Here is a 20948-nt window from a genome sequence, read left to right as displayed (position 1 = left end):
ACATGGTAGTGGGTTGCTACAATTAATTCGGCCGGAGTGAGTAACATCGTTCTATGAGAAAAGGTTTTTTTTAGAACACAGTACAACGCAGACGCTCACAAACACGCACGTATAAACATCCCTATGAACGCACGCACGCACACCCTACCCCTATGAGCACATTCGAGGGACTGAGCCGACATATCTTGAGGTTGACGAAGTCACCACTGGCGGCTCGCTGTTGACGGGCACGTCACCTACCACTGAAAGCATAGCGTCGGTTAAATCCTGGAATAAATCCAGGTAATGTAAATACCCATACCAAATCTAGGAATTAAACCTGGGTGAGTTGGTTCCACCACAAGGGACCTGAGAACGAGAACCAAGCTCTGTTTGCTATAAGAAAAGGCTTTTGTTATTTCCTTTTTTTTTGATTTGTATTCTGATGGCTCAAATGACACGGTCATTTTGGCAAGTGTGTCTCCGGACAGCTTCTTTTTCGCCACTTGTTTCCATAATTTTAAAAACCGGACCGGACCGCCGGTTGAACCGGAGAAAACCGGAACCAGGGCCTCGGCCGGTCTGTTAGGCGCACAGGACCGCTCGCGCAATCGACCCGGTGAAAACCAGTCGAACCGCGGCTTAACCGGCGGTTTCTGGTGAAAAACCGGCCTGTAAATCGCCGGTCCGACCGTGAAAGTAGTACTTCGCGAGAAAAATCAGATGCGGGAAGCAGGAATCGAACTGGCGACCTCCAGCGTACTACCCACAGACCAGTTGACCTACAGTTGCTTGACGTACAAAGGTGACACGTTTAATTTATATAGGAAGAAGATGATAGGTATTTGTTGTTTGTAGTGTTCCGCTCAAAGACATACATGCATGTTAGCTACTTTCCCGGATTGCTGTTTCACAGCTTTTGCTTAATGCAAAAATGGAATACATGCGTGTGTTAAGTACTTCTGTTTTGGACATGGCAAGTGTTTGCGACTACTTTGTGAATTGATATGCTAAATTGCAAGTTTAAAATATGTTTTCATACATAATTATTTATTTATTGCAGCATTTATAAGTAAAAATATACTACTATATATCTTAAAAAACCAGACAGTGAACCGGTAAACCAGTGGTTCGACCGGTAAAAACCTAAACCGACACCTTCACCGGTTCGGTCACCGGTCCGGTTTTTAAAACTATGCTTGTTTCACAGGAGAAGATGCAGCCTTGGTTTGCGCAGACCCGCTACGCACGTCTGTGTGGGCACTTTGCGTACTGGCTGCAGCGGGGTCCGGGTGTTTGCCGTGGTTGAACCAGACAGGACACGATCCCCAGCTGTGGCCGGCCTTCGTGCACTTGTCTCCTTCCCTTGCTGCCCACGCGGGAGATCTTCGCATCATGCTGCCGATCCGCCCGACGCAGACGACGCAGATGCGCATGCGCTGCAGTGAAGTGGAAGTCGTACGTACACAACTGTAGGCAGCAAGTTGGCGCGTTTGGTCTAGTTTCCGTGGACAAGGGAAAGCCTAGCAGCTGCCTATTATACCCTATGTAATGGTCAGCTGATTTTACGCCATCTCCACGGTTTAGGTACTGTATATGACCTATTTATCCATTCTCCTATCCACTGATTATAAGACACGTAATCCCTTCTTTTTTCATAACGCTTCTCTTTGGCTCAGTTATTCTTTTTTGAAGGACTGATGGTCTACCGGCAACCGGTTGCTAGGCTGTGTTCCCGGTGATTGCATTATGGCTTGCAGAGCTTTGCTTCTCAGCTTTGTCTTGATAAACGTGGCAGTTCCTAGCTAGGCCACGGCTTGAGAAGTCCTATGCTAGATATTTCTGGGCGTTCATTGGTGTCCTCCCCTGTATTCATTGGTTTGCTCGCCTCCCTCTCTAACTCCGTCTGCCCGTCTCTCACCTCCCAGCATCCTCATCCACGAGCGGCCTCTGCAGCCGGCTGAGAACCGGCCGCGCTCGCAATCACAACTCCACGAGCACGAGCGTTCCCCCAGCAGCGAGATTCTGACGCATGTCCCTTAAGTTTTTCCCTCGAGACATTCCAGATTGACCTAAAGCTCCTCATCTCCATTTTCTAAGGTACACATGAACTTCCCACATCCTCCCCCTCTCTTCTTAGTTTACCCTCTCATATGCAACATCAATCTATCCCGATGGCAGCCTCATCGGTGTGCTACCTGATGTAGATGCGATGTGGGAGGTTGGCGCTCGCGGCATGGAGCACTCTGCGGTTACCCGGCCCTTCCAAAGAAGATGAGGAAGGTGGACCCGCGGATGTCTGCTCGATCCATCCATCAATCGCCTAGGTGAGACTGTCTCCCGTGTGTCCATTGTTCTTCTTTCTGTTTTTTATTTTATTTTGCTTCTTATTCTCTTATTGAACAATAGGGATTGGATACCACGAGCGGACTACTTTGTGGGCAACGCTGGTGTTGACGGGACGATCCGTGTTGAGGACCGTCGTCCGTCTGACGAAGGAGGGCACACGCCGCCTGCCTCAGCCCAGTCGTCGTCGAGCCGTAACGGCCACGAAGACGGGGAGGTATCTGTGACGTCTTCTTATCGCTGGGAGCTGGAAGAACTGGTCGATTTATTTTTCTGGTGAGGAACCTGGCTTTCCTTGGAACGATTCATGTGCTCCTGTCCCTCCTATCCATGGGTTTGCTGCCATGGATTCCATTATATTATACCCTATGTAATGGTCAGCTGATTTTACGCCATCTCCACAGTTTAGGAACTGTATATGGCCTATTTATCCATTCTCCTATCCACTGATTATAAGACACGTAATCCCTTCTTTTTTCATAACGCTTCTCTTTGGCTCAGTTATTCTTTTTTGAAGGACTGATGGTCTACCGGCAACCGGTTGCTAGGCTGTGTTCCCGGTGATTGCATTATGGCTTGCAGAGCTTTGCTTCTCAGCTTTGTCTTGATAAACGTGGCAGTTCCTAGCTAGGCCACGGCTTGAGAAGTCCTATGCTAGATATTTCTGGGCGTTCATTGGTGTCCTCCCCTGTATTCATTGGTTTGCTCGCCTCCCTCTCTAACTCCGTCTGCCCGTCTCTCACCTCCTAGCATCCTCATCCACGAGCGGCCTCTGCAGCCGGCTGAGAACCGGCCGCGCTCGCAATCACAACTCCACGAGCACGAGCGTTCCCCCAGCAGCGAGATTCTGACGCATGTCCCTTAAGTTTTTCCCTCGAGACATTCCAGATTGACCTAAAGCTCCTCATCTCCATTTTCTAAGGTACACATGAACTTCCCACATCCTCCCCCTCTCTTCTTAGTTTACCCTCTCATATGCAACATCAATCTATCCCGATGGCAGCCTCATCGGTGTGCTACCTGATGTAGATGCGATGTGGGAGGTTGGCGCTCGCGGCATGGAGCACTCTGCGGTTACCCGGCCCTTCCAGCAAGATGAGGAAGGTGCACACGCGGATGTCTGCTCGATCCATCCATCAATCGCCTAGGTGAGACTGTCTCCCGTGTGTCCGCTGTTCTTCTTTCTGTTTTTTATTTTATTTTGCTGCTTCTTATTCTCTTATTGAACAATAGGGATTGGATACCACGAGCGGACTACTTTGTGGGCAACGCTGGTGTTGACGGGACAGTCCGTGTTGAGGACTGTCGTCCGGTACGACGAAGGAGGGCACGCGCCGCCCGTTCCGCAGCCAGGTCGTCGAGCCGACAGCCGGCCACGAAGACGGGGAGGTATCTGTCCGCGGACGTCTTACTGCTGGGAGCTGGAAGAACTGGTCGATTTATTTTTCTGGTGAGGAACCTGGCTTTCCTTGGAACGATTCATGTGCTCCTGTCCCTCCTATCCATGGGTTTGCTGCCATGGATTCCATTATATTGCAGTCACGACTCATTTGTGGCCCGATGCATCTTCTTCTTGCAGAGAAAGACCGCTTGGGGAAATTTCCCCAAGGAGATAAGCAATTTATCCCTATCTATCTCTCTCTTCATTATGTTTCCCAAGGAGATAAGAAATTTATCCCTATCTATCTCTCTCTTCATTATGTTTTTTTTTTACCGTCATGTTCTGTGTAGGAGTAGCACAAGTGCCTTGCAGCTGTTTGTGTTTATGCCTAAATGGAGAAAGGGGGAGCTGTTTGTCATAATCGGCGCAAGTGGCTTGGCTGGATTATGACTTGCGAGGGAGAGGCTCCACAGCAGTGTCACGCCCAACAGTGAGACACTCCATAGCTGCTGCCGCATCTCAATTTAGATGATGTAGGTACCTAATGTAGACTCACAGTGCCGGATACTATGTGGTTTACCTGATATGGTTACAACAGAGTTTCTGGCACGGGTTGTTCGTTGCAGAGTAGACTGTTGTTCTGACCAGTGTTGATATAGATGATTTGCCTGATGGTGTAAGTTGGCCATATTTGCTCAGACATTTAGAGTTTTGAAGGTTTACCCTTATACTGTTTTGATGTGCTTTTTTTTACTAGCTTTACGTTTGTTCAAAATACTGGGCCAATGATTTGTGTACTTCCTATTCAGGAGCCCAAACGTGGGGTATTGGTGAGATGCTTAACCTCAGACATCCAAGGTGATTTGGATATTGTACAGATGATTTGCACAGATGATTTCAATGATGCGGCGTTGAAGCACGTTCCGGCTGAAAAGGATTGGGATCCATGGCGGTTCGTCAGTGTTGCTACAGGTAAGCTCTATTAAACATCCTTTTCAGTTGCCATATTTGCTAGCTTTGGTAAGCACTAACAATTATCTTGATGATGTCTTTTGTACTTCAGTTTACAGATTATCATATAGGATGTTCTTTTGCGCCATTCCTCCATCTGATATGAGATGTCTTCTGGTTTAGTTGGCTCTCAGTAGTTGGGTACCTTAAATGATGCACGTTTATGTTTTGACGCCATTGCATGCATCTCCTGGCTCTGTGGTGTGTGTGTCTCCTCTTTTTACTCATTCCAGGTGCAGCGCTTAGTATTTTAACTTTTTCAGCATGCTATCCATGCAACTGCTATTGCATGCTGCTGGTTCAATCTGTTGTCACTCATCTGCTCTTTTTCTCTTATCTAATATGATGTTTTATTATTTTTTGTTGGGCTTGATTGAGAATATCCCTTGGAATATTTTGGTAATTTCTGATCTGGTTGCTAATATTAACCCTGGATTGGTTGTTGCACATCTGTAAAATATTTTAATGAGGTTGGCCTACTATAATTTTGATTAAGTGGTAATTTAGAATTCTATTTATATAATCAGATGCAAAAAACTGCAGAGCCAATTAGTTCCTTATGTTTCAAGAATCATATATAATGCAAGAAAAGTAAATACTTTGTTTACTTTAAAAAGTCTTTAAATTTTCAAAGTGGAAAAGTTATAAATTTGTTGTCTGTTTTCAGCGAGCAGTGAAACTATTTTATAGTACATTGCTAAGGGATGCTTACGTTGTCTCTTATCATTTTATTCACTCCATGTTACAAATTTCTACAGGGAATTACAATGGCACATGCATTTCTTTATTTGTGTATGTCCCATCTTTTAGAGATAATAAAGTATGCTAAAACGCTAATACCTGTCTGGGAAACATTGTGGTTTAGGACGGTATTATGATGCCATAAATGAAAAAAGGTGAGGTCAATGGACAATGGTAGACCAAAAGGGCCTGATTATGAAAGACAGGACCTTGCATAATTATTGATGATCAGATGATTTTCAAGGACTTCCAAGTTACCATACATTAATCTAATTACATATTATGCAAGGTATCCTTAGATTTGTGCCCCTTTTGATAGTATTGTGCCTTTTATATTCTTGTGTGTACATTGAGAAAGTTTATCGGATTTTAACTGATATGATATATATGCTAAAAGGATAAAAAATATCGATAATGCCAAAAAACGCTTATTCCATTTTGTTGTCCTGCAGTATTGACATGGTAATCAAGAAGGCTATGCATGCTACTGTTTTTTTGTTTATTCTGAGTGCTAATTTTCAGGTATCCTATTCAATTCATATTTAAGTTTTATTTTTTAATCAATATATACAGTTTGCACATTCGAATAATTACACAAACAACCTTATATTTCCAATTGTTCTTTTCCAGAGAGTGAGGTTAAATGTTGAATGCACAATGGATTTGGTAACAATGATGATTAAAAAATCATTCAAAATCAACTAAGAACTTGATAAAAAGAGATGTGAAGGGGTTAAATGCATGACTCCTTCTAATTAGTTTTCTAGGTGGCTTACAGATTTTTAGAGTTCTGTTTACACTTTTAACAGTTTGCCTATATCATTGCTCTATTCCATTTTGCCTCTCAGATGTGGATGCTCGAAGGTGAGAGATCTTGCTGGGCAAGTGGCCGTTTCTGTTCTTCGGTTGTTTGATCTCTATGGATGGAGATTTATGTCTCGCTTCCATCAGCCCAGCCGGAACCTTCGGTTCCTCTTCTACCTATTTGTTTTTCTGGTTTTCAGCATTGTACTTTCGTATTCTTTTGCCTCGGCATCAATATTGGTTCCCTGCCGAGTAGAAACACGTATCGGCGTCAATTGGTCTCCACGGGTGCACTATGTATAATCTTCTGCACTAAGTATGCTAGAGCTGCAGCATTTTCTCTACTGCCACCATGGTGTCTACTTAACTTAATTTCTAATAAAGCGGTTTCGAAAACAAAACTACCCTCCTCTACCACACTCCAGTGTAATTAGAGCTACCTATGTATGTTCAAATATTAACACCACGGGTGCGGCGTGCCGCCGCGCCTATGCTTCCTAGTACACCCCCAAGACCGGTCAGGTCTTGTCTAGCGTGAGCGAGCAGCCGTTGAATCAAATGAAGCTATACATAGGCTCTTGTGATCTCATCTCATCTCATCTCCCTCCCAACAGTGATTATACGAGCCCACTGTACGTCTTGCTGACTTGCTGTAGCAACCGTGGCTAGAATAGGCACCCAAAATTATCATGGCCTCCATTCTTGACTTATAAAAGCCATCTTGTTTTTCTATTTCTTCGTGATAAAGAATTAAAGATTGAGATTCATTATAGAAGTTTACAACAAATACAAAGTACCTCAAACATAAAAAATATTACATTGAGCTTCTTCGACCACGCAACTACCAGCGGGCCGCCAACATGCCACCAAGGACCGCCTCGGGACCAAAGTTGTTGTTATTGAACCATTCAACGATTCTTCTAACACTAAACCCTAGTAGAAAAAGGGGTTTCAGTCCCGGTTGGTAAGGGCCTTAAGTTCCGGTTTTGCAACTGGGACTACGGAATCGAAAGTAACGCCCCCCCCCCCCCCCCCCCCCTCTTTAGTTCCGGTTCCGTTACGAACCAAGACTAAAGGCCCTCCACATGGGTTGCGGGTGCGCGCCGGGGAATAGGACCTTTAGTCTCGGTTTGTAACACCAAACATGACTAAAGGTCATGACGTCTATTTTTTTATTTTTTTTTCAACCACTCTTTTTTCTATTTTTTCAGAATTTCTAATATTTCAGTTCTTTGACCTGTTTAGTCTCTAACTACACTTAGTCTCTAGTCAAATTACTTACTCCTAGTTAAATTTTTCGACCGGTCACCCAACCTCAAGCTACTCCAACACTAGCACACTTAACTTCTCAGTTCATTTTTGCCCGTACGTTATTGATACTAGTGTCATATAAATTTTGTTGATCTGTTGGTCACAATGTCACACTTACTTTATTGTTTGAATTCCAAATAATTCTTCTAATAAAGAAGCAATAATGTAATAATAATGTAATAATAATGTTGAATAAATAAATAATAGTAATAGTTTTTTTTGGAAAATCTCAAACCTGAAAATTTTCATATTTCCTTTTGTTAGTTTGAGAATCTAAAAATTACCTAATCGGGTAAACCCGGGTGAATTTGGATGTAACTTTTCACGTCGATACATTTTATATATTAAATTTTTTTCGGAGTTCGTATGCAAAAGATAATGCCATTTTATCGAAAAATACAGTTTTTTGCAAACTAAGCCAAAATTCATGCTTTTTATTTTTCATAATAACTAGATCACCTAACTTGCCTACATCTAAAAGATTTTTTATTTTGGATTTTCTATCATTTTATTTTGTATTTTACAAAGCTAAAAAGGCGAAAAAGGGTAAATGGGGGTGTGGAGGCAAAAAAAAAACCCAGAAAACCTTTAGTCCGGGTTCGTGTCTCTAACTGAGACTAAAGGTAAACCTTTTACCCTTTAGTCCCGGTTGGGGACACCAACCGAGACTAAAGAGGCTTGCACTATCTCCAACCAGGACGAAAGGTCCCGTTACGAACCGGGACTAAAAAAAATCGGCGTCCTAGCCGTTCAAACCATTAGTCCCGGTTCATAACGCGACCGGGACTAATGCTCTGGGTGCTTCGAATGAATTCCCTGTTTTCTACTAGTGGCACCCGTAGACTGAGCAAGATCCACCACTCCATGGGAGCAACGACCAGATAATTCCCTGCCCTACTCAACGCTATCGGGCAAAATCTCTGCCGACGAGGTGGACGAGCAGGCGTGTATACCTTATTCTTTTCCCGCATAGCGCCGCCATAGCCACCATAACGCCTACCGGTTGACCAATCTCTAATTTTAGGTATCTTGTACAGCGTCGAGCGTAGGTCCAAGGTTACCACCCACCCGCCACCAAAACGGCTAGCAAAGAAGGCGGGACCTGTTGATTCCCGACCAAAGAGGAAGAAGATAGGTAGACGACGGCGGTGACTAGAGTGGAACCCTAGATGGCTGCCCTTTAATTTCTTCCTAACGCTCGAGGAGAAAACGGTTCGATAGATCATGTTTTGTTTAGATGTAGATGTATCTAGACACATTACATAACTGTTGTCATGCATACAACGAAGAAGGAATTCCAGGTCCTTGATTCTCTGTTTGTTTTAGGGGTGTGAAAATCAGTTGTGGAAGACTTGGTATTACATTCTCTACATACATGTCTTTGTGTACTTTCTCATGTATGTGCACTAATATATTTATTGTGTTGTAGATTGGGCAAATTTCACTAGACATACAAGAAGCAAACAAAACTTGTGAGAAAGAATATCCTGATGTCGAGGAATGGTCTATTAAAAGCTATGATATCCCTAAGCAAACCGATACGTAAGTACCTATATTGAATTACACATAAAGAAAGTCGGTTTTGTATATGCGGACACTTTTAAATTTTGTCACATTATATACCAGCAATTCATGCGGATTATGGGTATTGCAATGTATGGAGCACTGGGACGGAGATCAGATGACTTGCCCGGTTTTTCAGGTTGTCTATACTATGTTCCATGCACTCGGTTAATTTAAAAAATGTTAACAAGCCATGTGTATAACACCTTATAATGTTTTGGTAGGCCACAGTCGATGAATCTAGAGAAAGTACAGTTGCAAACATTGTTTTTTCACCTAACAACATTCTTGACAGGGTGAAAACAAAGTGACATCGCTAGCAAAGACCAGAAAAATATAAATTTGATAGTGTGACTGTGTTCGGTTTTTGTCCAGCAGAAGGTTTCCGGACACATGGAATATTGAATTTATAATTATCTTTGGTTGTAAACAATATTTATTCGGTTATGATTATCTACAAAAAAAATTAACAATGATTTTATTTCCCATTTTCGAAAGTATGCAATTATTTTACCTTTGTACATGCATGCGATGGTGTACATAAGGAAATACCTACTTCACAATATATCATGTCTTTTGCCATTTTTACAAAAGAACACCAGATAATTACATCCGGAATGGTCGGCCGGTTCGCATACACCAAATATAGAACACAACTATATAAACTGGATAAAATGAGTTTTAGCCGAGTTAACGTACAAAATAAAAACATCAGTACGTAGCAAACATTAACAACTCCATCAAATACAAAGCTATTTTCGTCCCGTTCATAATTAAGAAAATTTACTGCCCTTTAGATAACTATGAAAGAACTACCTTTCCTGCTGCAGCACATTCCTGCACATATTCACAGACCTAAAATTACACAACAAATCATAGGAATCTTTAAAAATATATGAAACAAAATGGCAGAAAAACTTACTTGGATGAAATATGCATATTGGGTTTCTTCTGTTATGCCCTTCTTGTTGGCATGTCCCGCACACCTGCGCCCTGCGTTCTTTGTGTCCTTGTGGTCTTCCATTTTCAGTCATCGGAGATTTCTGCGCTTCTTGCCTAGGTGCATCCTTAGTGGACACTTTCAAAGGATCACAATAACAATATCCCATGGTACACTAGCATCTTCATTTTCATGCACCGACCTGAGGGGACCATATGCTTTTCCTTTACCATACCCCTCTCTTCTAGAAATTATGCCATCAATGGTACTGTTTAGCGGATCATATTCCTCTGAATTGTTTAATGCAATATGCATAGCCTGTGAAACCCTAATATTCATCATGTTGTATTTCATCCGCTCCTCTGCCCCAGACCAACCCCACCCAAACATGTCGCTGGTGCGTCTAGCTGGCAACCCAAACCCGACATTTTTTGTGAATCGTCGTAGAGCACAACATTGTGGAATTTCAGTAAATTTCAAGAAATGCAGCACATGCGGTATGTGCTTGCAAGGGATCCCCTTTCGAATCATCCTTTGACAGCTGCACCTTATAATTTCTGCCTCGTTGGGTCTATGTTCCACGTAGAACCTGCTCCTAACATTATTCCTCCATGCCACAATGAAGATGTTTGAGTCTCCTACCTGCATTTTTTTCTAAGATCTCTATGCCGCCAATCTTTGAAAGCTCACCTTGAATAATATAGAACACATCAGGAGTGAAGATTTTTGCAGTAGCAACCTCTAGTTCTCTGAAATTAGTAATTGCCACTTGTGTAGTCTGTGAAGCCGTGCAGTCGTCGTGGGCTTCGTTCTCACGGAGACTGACAATTGAGTTGTCGTAGTGCATAATCATATCAACAATTGTCATTTCCCCATCTAGGTGAAGGTGCAGACAAGAGTTTAAACTTTCACTCCGCTGGTTGCTTTTCATACCCAGCCAGAATCCTTCAGAGAGATACGTTGGAGCCCAAAGTTTTCTCTTGTTGTACATCCTCTTCATCCATGTTCTGGTTTTTGGGGATTACCATTTTCTGTAAAATGCATGCCATCGCTCCTCAAATACTTGCTCTGAGGTGGTGTAATACAAAAGAGTTCTGAACTCGTTCAGTGACTTGTTAGGTAGATGCATCTCCATATTTTTTTCAATGTGGAAGCTGCAGATGCGATGCGACACACCAGAAAATACTTCGCTATTTGCGCTGATCATCGCGGCATCTGTATCCGTGATTACTGCCTTTGGCTTCTGTTGACACATCGCTTTGAGGAAAGTCTTTAGAAGCCAAACATATGTTTGTTCATTCTCGCTTGAAAGGATGGCACACCCAAAAACCGTTGTCCTACGGTGGTTGTTCAAGCCCACAAAAGGAACAAATGACATCTTATATTTATTCATCTTGTATGTGCTATCAAACACCAGCACATCACCGTAGTCCCGGTAATCCCTACGTGACTGGGAATCACACCAGAACATGAGCTTCAGACGGCCTTTGTCGTCAAGATCATATTCATAGAAAAATTCAGGGTCCCTCTTTTTCCTCTTTGCCATAATGCGGATGGTTGTGGTCGCGTCACCGTCGAAAAGTAGCCTCCTCCTCTCCCTAGAGCACATGTTGTACATATCCTTTCTTATGAATCCAACACCGGCAAATGAACCAGAGTTCGCAATGAAGGATCTCATAATGATGTGCTTCCTGACCCCCATGGCTCCCAGTGATAATATCTCAGATCTCTGCGCGTCGTTGATCGTCCTATGAGACCAAAGAAACGGAGTCTGATATGGTTCAGCTGGGTCATGGTTATGATTGTCACGAAAATCTTCAACAACCCAGAAACCAGTTCTTCCATCAATCTTCACCACCAAACGTGCCTTGCAGCCGCAGCGAGACTCAGGTCTGAGCCTATATATGCGGCCTTCCGTCGTCAGTTGCTTTTTGGGACGTATGCCTTCTCTGGAACACACAAAACGCCTTAGCCGAATTACTCCATCATCAAACCGCTTAACCTGGTCCAGCCGAACGCTGAACCCATAATCTTTAGCATAACTGTTGTAGAAAGAATATGATGCTACTTCAGAAATAAAAGTCATCTCTTTTATCATCCAGTATAAATCCCGCTTATTATCAGGATATTCATTGCCATTGCTACCTTTCTGTGTTTTCTCAGGCTGACTAGCGCTTGGCGTCGCCTACAAGTAGAAAACGTAGGCATTAATTAAAACTATAAATTTATGTGTTCCAGCTATATGAGACTGTTAAAAAAGAGATAACAACCTGGCTCATGTCAACAGAATCCTTAGGAACTGATGCACCTTCCACATCATCAGTATGGCCCGTGTCCAAGTCAGATTCACCGTAATAGTCGTACTCAAACTGCGTGTCAAATTGTGCCTGAAATTTATTAATGCATCGCGAAATTTAGTAACCGTAAATTTTACAGTTGCCATCATTTTATGTCATTTTATGAGTCACTACACATACCTCACTAGTATTTTGATCGTCTGTGTGTTCACCATGGTTCTCATCATTTTGATCGTCTGTGTGTTCACCATGGTTTTCATAATTATCAAATTCATCGTACGCAATCTGCATAAATTATGACAGGAGGAACCATATATTATTTGATGATGCTGGATGATACGTCTCCGACGTATCGATAATTTCTTATGTTCCATGCCACATTATTGATGTTATCTACATGTTTTATGCACACTTTATGTCATATTCGTGCATTTTCTGGAACTAACCTATTAACAAGATGCCGAAGTGCCAGTTGTTGTTTTCTGCTGTTTTTGTTTCAGAAATCCTAGTAAGAAAATATTCTCGGAATTGGACGAAATCAAAGCCCAGGGGCCTATTTTTCCACGAAGCTTCCAGAAGTCCGAAGGAGAGACGAAGAGGGGCCACGAGGGGGCCACACCCTAGGGCGGCGCGGCCCCCCCTTGGCCGCGCGGCCCTGTGGTGTGGGGCCCCCGTGCCGCCTCTTGACCTGCCCTTCCGCCTACAAATAGCCTCCGTGACGAAACCCCCAGTACCGAGAACCACGATACGGAAAACCTTCCAGAGACGCCGCCAACGCCGATCCCATCTCGGGGGATCCAGGAGATCGCCTCCGGCACCCTGCCGGAGAGGGGAATCATCTCCCGGAGGACTCTACGCCGCCATGGTCGCCTCCGGTGTGATGTGTGAGTAGTCTACCCCTGGACTATGGGTCCATAGCAGTAGCTAGATGGTTGTCTTCTCCCCATTGTGCTATCATTGTCGGATCTTGTGAGCTGCCTAACATGATCAAGATCATCTATCTGTAATTCTATATGTTGCGTTTGTTGGGATCCGATGAATAGAGAATACTTGTTATGTTGATTATCAAAGTTATACTTATGTGTTGTTTATGATCTTGCATGCTTTCCGTTACTAGTAGATGCTCTGGCCAAGTAGATGCTTGTAACTCCAAGAGGGAGTACTTATGCTCGATAGTGGGTTCATGCCTGCATTGACACACAGGACGATGTGAGAAAGTTCTAAGGTTGTGTTGTGATGTTGCCACTAGGGATAAAACATTGATGCTATGTCTAAGGATGTAGTTGTTGATTACATTACGCACCATACTTAATGCAATTGTCTGTTGCTTTGCAACTTAATACCGGAGGGTTCGGATGATAACACGAAGGTGGACTTTTTAGGCATAGATGCGGTTGGATGGCGGTCTATGTACTTTGTCGTAATGCCCAATTAAATCTCACTATACTCATCATGATATGTATGTGCATTGTCATGCTCTCTTTATTTGTCAATTGCCCAACTGTAATTTGTTCACCCAACATGCTGTTTGTCTTATGGGAGAGACACCTCTAGTGAACTGTGGACCCCGGTCCAATTCTCTTTCCCGAAATACAATCTACTGCAATACTTGTTCTCTTGTTTTACGCAAACAATCATCTTCCACACAATACGGTTAATCCTTTGTTACAGCAAGCCGGTGAGATTGATAACCTCACTGTTTCGTTGGGGCAAAGTACTTTGGTTGTGTTGTGCAGGTTCCACGTTGGCGCCGGAATCCCTGGTGTTGCGCCGCACTACATCCCGCCGCCATCAACCTTCAACGTGCTTCTTGGCTCCTCCTGGTTCGATAAACCTTGGTTTCTTTACGAGGAAAACTTGCTGCTGTGCGCATCATACCTTCCTCTTGGGGTTCCCAACGAACGTGTGAGTTACACGCCATCAAGCATATTTTTAAGGCGCCGTTGCCGGGAGATCAAGACACGCTGCAAGGGGAGTCTCCACTTCTCAATCTCTTTACTTTGTTTTTGTCTTGCTTAGTTTTATTTACTACTTTGTTTGCTGCACTAAATCAAAATACAAAAAATTAGTTGCTAGTTTTACTTTATTTGCTATCTTGTTTGCTATATCAAAAACACAAAAAAATTAGTTACTTGTTTTACTTTACTTAATATCATGCATGTTTTTATTTCACTAGTTAAGCATAATGGAAAACAACAAAAATATGAGAGATCTTTATGAACTTTATCTTGAATTAGGACATGATGTGTTTGAAGAGAGAATTAAAAAACCCATGGAACTTTATATGCATGCTAATGGGAATGTTATTAATATGAATGCTTTGAACACTATTGTTGCTAATGCTATGGAAAATTCTAAGCTTGGGAAAGCTGGCTTTGATGAGCATGATCTTTTTAGTCCCCCAAGCATTGAGGAGAAAATTTTCTTTTATGATTACAATATGCCTCCTATATATGATGATAGCCACTTTGTTGAATTTGCTCCCACTACAACTAATAAAATTGATTATGCTTATGTGGAGAGTAATAATTTTATGCATGAGACTCATGATAAGAATGCTTTATGTGATAGTTATATTGTTGAGTTTGCTCATGATACTACTGGAAATTATTATGAGAGAGGAAAATATGGTTGTAGAAATTTTCATGTTACTAAAATACCTCTCTATATGCTGAAATTTTTGAAGTTACACTTGTTTTGTCTTCCTATGCTATTCACTTTGTTCTTCATTGACTTGTTTATTTACAAGATTCCTTTTCATAGGAAGCATGTTAGGTTTAAATTTGTTTTGAATTTGCCTCTTGATGCTCTCTTTTGCTTCAAATACTATTTCTTGCGAGTGCATCATTAAAACTGCTGAGCCCATCTTAATGGCTATAAAGAAAGAACTTCTTGGGAGATAACCCATGTGTTTATTCTACTACAGTACTTTGTTTTTATTTTTGTGTCTTGGAAGTTGTTTACTACTGTAGCAACCTCTCCTTATCTTAATTTAGTGTTTTGTTGTGCCAAGTTAAGCCGTTGATAGAAAAGTAAGTACTAGATTTGGATTACTGCACAGTTCCAGATTTCTTTGCTGTCACGAATCTGAGTCCACCTCCCTGTAGGTAGCTCAGAAAATTAAGCCAATTTACGTGAATGATCCTCAGATATGTATGCAACTTTCATTCAATTTGGGCATTTTCATTTGAGCAAGTCTGGTGCCATTTTAAAATTCGTCAATACGAACTGTTCTGTTTTGACAGATTCTGCCTTTTATTTCGCATTGCCTCTTTTGCTATGTTGGATGAATTTCTTTGATCCACTAATGTCCAGTAGCATTATGCAATGTCCAGAAGTGTTAAGAATGATTGTGTCACCTCTGAATATGTTAATTTTTATTGTGCACTAACCCTCTAATGAGTTGTTTCGAGTTTGGTGTGGAGGAAGTTTTCAAGGATCAAGAGAGGAGTATGATGCAACATGATCAAGGAGAGTGAAAGCTCTAAGCTTGGGGATGCCCCGGTGGTTCACCCCTGCATATATCAAGAAGACTCAAGCGTCTAAGCTTGGGGATGCCCAAGGCATCCCCTTCTTCATCGACAACATTATCAGGTTCCTCCCCTGAAACTATATTTTTATTCCATCACATCTTATGTGCTTTTTCTTGGAGCGTCGGTTTGTTTTTGTTTTTTGTTTTGTTTGAATAAAATGGATCCTAGCATTCACTTTATGGGAGAGAGACACGCTCCGCTGTAGCATATGGACAAGTATGTCCTTGGTTTCTACTCATAGTATTCATGGCGAAGTTTCTCCTTCGTTAAATTGTTATATGGTTGGAATTGGAAAATGATGCATGTAGTAATTGCTATTAATGTCTTGGGTAATGTGATACTTGGCAATTGTTGTGCTCATGTTTAAGCTCTTGCATCATATGCTTTGCACCCATTAATGAAGAAATACATAGAGCATGCTAAAATTTGGTTTGCATATTTGGTTTCTCTAAGGTCTAGATAATTTCTAGTATTGAGTTTGAACAACAAGGAAGACGGTGTAGAGTCTTATAATGTTTACAATATGTCTTTTATGTGAGTTTTGCTGCACCGGTTCATCCTTGTGTTTGTTTCAAATAAGCCTTGCTAGCCTAAACCTTGTATCGAGAGGGAATACTTCTCATGCATCCAAAATACTTGAGCCAACCACTATACCATTTGTGTCCACCATACCTACCTACTACATGGTATTTTCCGCCATTCCAAAGTAAATTGCTTGAGTGCTACCTTTAAAATTCCATCATTCACCTTTGCAATATATAGCTCATGGGACAAATAGCTTAAAAACTATTGTGGTATTGAATATGTAATTATGCACTTTATCTCTTATTAAGTTGCTTGTTGTGCGATAACCATGTTTGGGGGACGCCATCAACTATTCATTGTTGAATTTCATGTGAGTTGCTATGCATGTTCGTCTTGTCTGAAGTAAGGGCGATCTACACTGAGTTGAATGGTTTGAGCATGCATATTGTTAGAGAAGAACATTGGGCCGCTAACTAAAGCCATGATCCATGGTGGAAGTTTCAGTTTTGGACAAACATCCTCAAATCTCTAATGAGAAAAGAATTAATTGTTGTTGAATGCTTAAAGCATTAAAAGAGGAGTCCATTATCTCATTGTCTATGTTGTCCCGGTATGGATGTCTAAGTTGAGAATAATCAAAAGCGAGAAATCCAAATGCGAGCTTTCTCCTTAGACCTTTGTACAGGCGGCATAGAGGTACCCCTTTGTGAAACTTGGTTAAAGCATATGTATTGCGGTGATAATCCAGGTAGTCCAAGCTAATTAGGACAAGGTGCGGGCACTATTGGTACACTATGCATGAGGCTTGCAACTTATAAGATATAATTTACATGATGCATATGCTTTATTACTACCGTTGACAAAATTGTTTCATGTTTTCAAAATCAAAGCTCTAGCACAAATATAGCAATCGATGCTTTTCCTCTATGAGGACCATTCTTTTACTTTCAATGTTGAGTCGGTTCACCTATTTCTCTCCACCTCAAGAAGCAAACACTTGTGTGGAACTGCATTGATTCCTACATACTTGCTTATTGCACTTATTATATTACTCTATGTTGACAATATCCATGAGATATACATGTTACAAGTTGAAAGCAACCGCTGAAACTTAATCTTCTTTTGTGTTGCTTCAATGCCTTTACTTTGAATTATTGCTTTATGAGTTAACTCTTATGCAAGACTTATTGATGCTTGTCTTGAAGTGCTATTCATGAAAAGTCTTTGCTTTATGATTCACTTGTTTACTAACGTCATATACATTGTTTTGATCGCTGCATTCACTACATATGCTTTACAAATAGTATGATCAAGATTATGATGGCATGTCACTCCGAAATTATACGTATTTATCGTTTTACCTGCTGGGACGAGCGAGAACTAAGCTTGGGGATGCTGATACGTCTCAGACGTATCGATAATTTCTTATGTTCCATGCCACATTATTGATGTTATCTACATGTTTTATGCACACTTTATGTCATATTCGTGCATTTTCTCGGAACTAACCTATTAACAAGATCTTTGAAGTGCCGATTCTTTGTTTTACGCTGTTTTTGGTGTCAGAAATCCTAGTCAGGAAATATTCACGGAAATGGACGAAATCAAAGCCCGGGGGCCTATTTTTCCACGAAGCTTCCAGAAGTCCGAAGGAGAGACGAAGAGGGGCCACGAGGGGGCCACACCCTAGGCGGCGCGGCCCCCCTTGGCCGCGCGGCCCTGTGGTGTGGGGCCCCGTGCCGCCTCTTGACCTGCCCTTCCGCCTACAAATAGCCTCCGTGACGAAACCCCCGGTAAGAGAACCACGATACGGAAAACCTTCCGGAGACGCCGCCAACGCCGATCCCATCTCGGGGGATCCAGAGATCGCCTCGGCACCTGCCGGAGAGGGGAATCATCTCTCGAAGGACTCTACGCCGCCATGGTCGCCTCCGGTTGATGTGTGAGTAGTCTACCCCTGGACTATGGGTCCATAGCAGTAGCTAGATGGTTGTCTTCTCCCCATTGTGCTATCATTGTCGGATCTTGTGAGCTGCCTAACATGATCAAGATCATCTATCTGTAATTCTATATGTTGCGTTTGTTGGGATCCGATGAATAGAGAATACTTGTTATGTTGATTATCAAAGTTATACTTATGTGTTGTTTATGATCTTGCATGCTTTCCGTTACTAGTAGATGCTCTGGCCAAGTAGATGCTTGTAACTCCAAGAGGGAGTACTTATGCTCGATAGTGGGTTCATGCTCGCATTGACACAGGACGATGACAGAAAGTTCTAAGGTTGTGTTGTCTTTGTTGCCACTAGGGATAAAACATTGATGCTATGTCTAAGGATGTAGTTGTTGATTACATTACGCACCATACTTAATGCAATTGTCTGTTGCTTTGCAACTTAATACTGGAGGGGGTTCGGATGATAACCTGAAGGTGGACTTTTTAGGCATAGATGCAGTTGGATGGCGGTCTATGTACTTTGTCGTAATGCCCAATTAAATCTCACTATACTCATCATGATATGTATGTGCATTGTCATGCTCTCTTTATTTGTCAATTGCCCAACTGTAATTTGTTCACCCAACATGCTGTTTGTCTTATGGGAGAGACACCTCTAGTGAACTGTGGACCCCGGTCCAATTCTCTTTACTGAAATACAATCTACTGCAATACTTGTTCTACTGTTTTCTGCAAACAATCATCTTCCACACAATATGGTTAATCCTTTGTTACAGCAAGCCGGTGAGATTGACAACCTCACTGTTTCGTTGGGGCAAAATACTTTGGTTGTGTTGTGCAGGTTCCACGTTGGCGCCGGAATCCCTGGTGTTGCGCCGCACTACATCCCGCCGCCATCAACCTTCAACGTGCTTCTTGGCTCCTCCTGGTTCGATAAACCTTGGTTTCTTTCTGAGGGAAAACTTGCTGCTGTGCGCATCATACCTTCCTCTTGGGGTTCCCAACGAACGTGTGAGTTACACGCCATCACTGGACTGCTGGTAATCAAAATGAAAAATAGTGCACCAAGAATATATAGTAATGTGGCTCACATCAAACTCGTCTTCGCTCCAGCCGGCTTCGTGCTGCAAATTTTCCTCCATTGACATGTCATCGGAATTATAGCCGACGTACTCGTTTTGTTCCTCAACCATACCGGATATAGAGTTCTCCATATTCTGTAGTATTGGAGCATAATTAGAATTGAAAAACCAGCTGTATTGCGTCCTCTTGACTATGCTAGAAGACGAAGTCATGGGTACCTCTAATTATAAACCCTAGCGGGGAAGATGCCCAGCCGGTGGCGCGCCTTTCCAAGGTCGTCGATCTGCGGGGGGCTTCGCGCGCGGTCGGCGGCGTCGAGATTCGAAACAACCACCGGCGGCGACGGACGTGCCGGCAACAACCGCCGATGGCCGGGCTGGCAACAACACCTCAAGGTGCACTATAATCTAGGTATCGAGCACCACTGTCTCAAATGGTTTTACCTAGCGGCGGCGTGGAACAGCTCGATCAGATCTCCAGTGCCAATGAAAACGATGCATGCAAGGACGTGGGAGCTAATCACGGTGATTAGCTTAGCACGTGGGACCCACCCACGTGGGGTCGTCCGTATAGATACGCCCAAGCCCTGTATACCCATACGAGTCTTGTACTGGGCTTGGATATGGGTTTCAGCGGGCAGAACAAAAAAAAAAAAATCGGGACCACCGTACCCCTTCGACGATGAGTCGCGAGTTTAAACAGGGTGCGCACCGAAGCACACCTCTTATAGTTATAGATACATCTATATCTAGAAATTTGAAACAGTATGGAGCGAGTACTTTTTAATTTGGACTGACTATACCAACACTCCACCATCGAGCAGAATCAATCAATTAATTAAAAGTAACGGTAATCATTAGTTGGTGAAGCTTTTTCCGCAAAAGAAACAACACGATTATCTTGGCCGACACGTATCTATCATGCAGGTTGTGCCGTCTGTATGATCTTGTGCTTTTCCTTCCGCTCAGGGCATACCCAATGCACTGCCCTAGAGGTACTGCCTCACAACTTTAGTTAGGTTCGGGTGGTCCAAAGTAGGTTTGGATGAGGAGGTAGCCTCTTCATCAGGAGGCAGCCTCTTCAGCCATAAAGTGAAAACTGAGTGAAAATGTGAGAGAGAAAGAGAAAAATCAAATCAGCTTTTGAGAGAAAGATGTATTTACGGGACCATAACATGGCATGCATATGTCAAAAGTTTTATCCAATCCTAGTTGGACAGCTGCCTCCATTGCTCATGCCCTCACACTGTTCTTCTTTGTTCCAGAAAGCAGGCGTAGTGTAGCTTTTGCTTTTCTGCCAGGAGGAGGCCACTCAAGTGCTCTTGCTGTTGCAGTGATGTTTTTGGCTTCGGGAGGAAGCAGAGCAGCCAAGCAACGGCAGCGCTGCGCTATGCCGCCGGTCATCCGGCGCCTAGCGGACAAGATGGCCAGTTCTACTCCTTCCCGGAGAGAGACACAGCAGGGAAGCGAAGAAAGAAAAA

The 20948-nt window shown here is 42.7% G+C and overlaps 1 protein-coding gene and 1 long non-coding RNA gene across 12 annotated transcripts; both read left to right on the top strand.

The window, feature by feature from the left end:
* Positions 1-1793: 1793 nt before the first annotated feature.
* On the top strand, positions 1794-2467 carry LOC139829838 (uncharacterized). The gene is made up of 3 exons (XR_007847007.2): positions 1794-2079; positions 2187-2306; positions 2389-2467. It is a non-coding gene; the product is annotated as an uncharacterized lncRNA (long non-coding RNA).
* A 531-nt stretch (positions 2468-2998) lies between these two features.
* LOC127294714 (uncharacterized) lies at positions 2999-6612 on the top strand. Of its 11 annotated transcripts, none has more exons than XR_011754447.1 (7): positions 2999-3247; positions 3355-3473; positions 3559-3775; positions 3905-4382; positions 4516-4678; positions 5583-5747; positions 6307-6612. XR_011754447.1 is itself a non-coding variant. In XM_071827656.1 (7 exons), the coding sequence occupies exons 2-5, from the start codon at positions 3355-3357 to the stop codon at positions 5615-5617; spliced, it is 534 nt and encodes a 177-aa protein (XP_071683757.1). In that variant the 5' UTR covers positions 3001-3247; the 3' UTR covers positions 5618-5747; positions 5911-5980; positions 6307-6612. The 11 variants fall into 11 exon arrangements, 3 of the variants coding, with proteins under 3 accessions (XP_071683757.1, XP_051180566.2, XP_051180549.2); XM_071827656.1 differs by lacking the exon at positions 3905-4382 and adding an exon at positions 5911-5980 and having other exon boundaries at positions 3001-3247; XR_007846992.2 differs by lacking the exons at positions 5583-5747; positions 6307-6612 and adding an exon at positions 4770-5078 and having other exon boundaries at positions 3005-3247; positions 3905-4196; positions 4305-4382.
* Positions 6613-20948: the final 14336 nt, after the last annotated feature.

This window comes from Lolium perenne, chromosome 1, assembly GCF_019359855.2.
Source record: "Lolium perenne isolate Kyuss_39 chromosome 1, Kyuss_2.0, whole genome shotgun sequence".
NCBI lineage: Eukaryota > Viridiplantae > Streptophyta > Magnoliopsida > Poales > Poaceae > Lolium > Lolium perenne.
The sequence above is the reverse complement of the archived record's forward strand: the minus strand, read 5'-3'. Positions and strand labels throughout refer to the sequence as shown.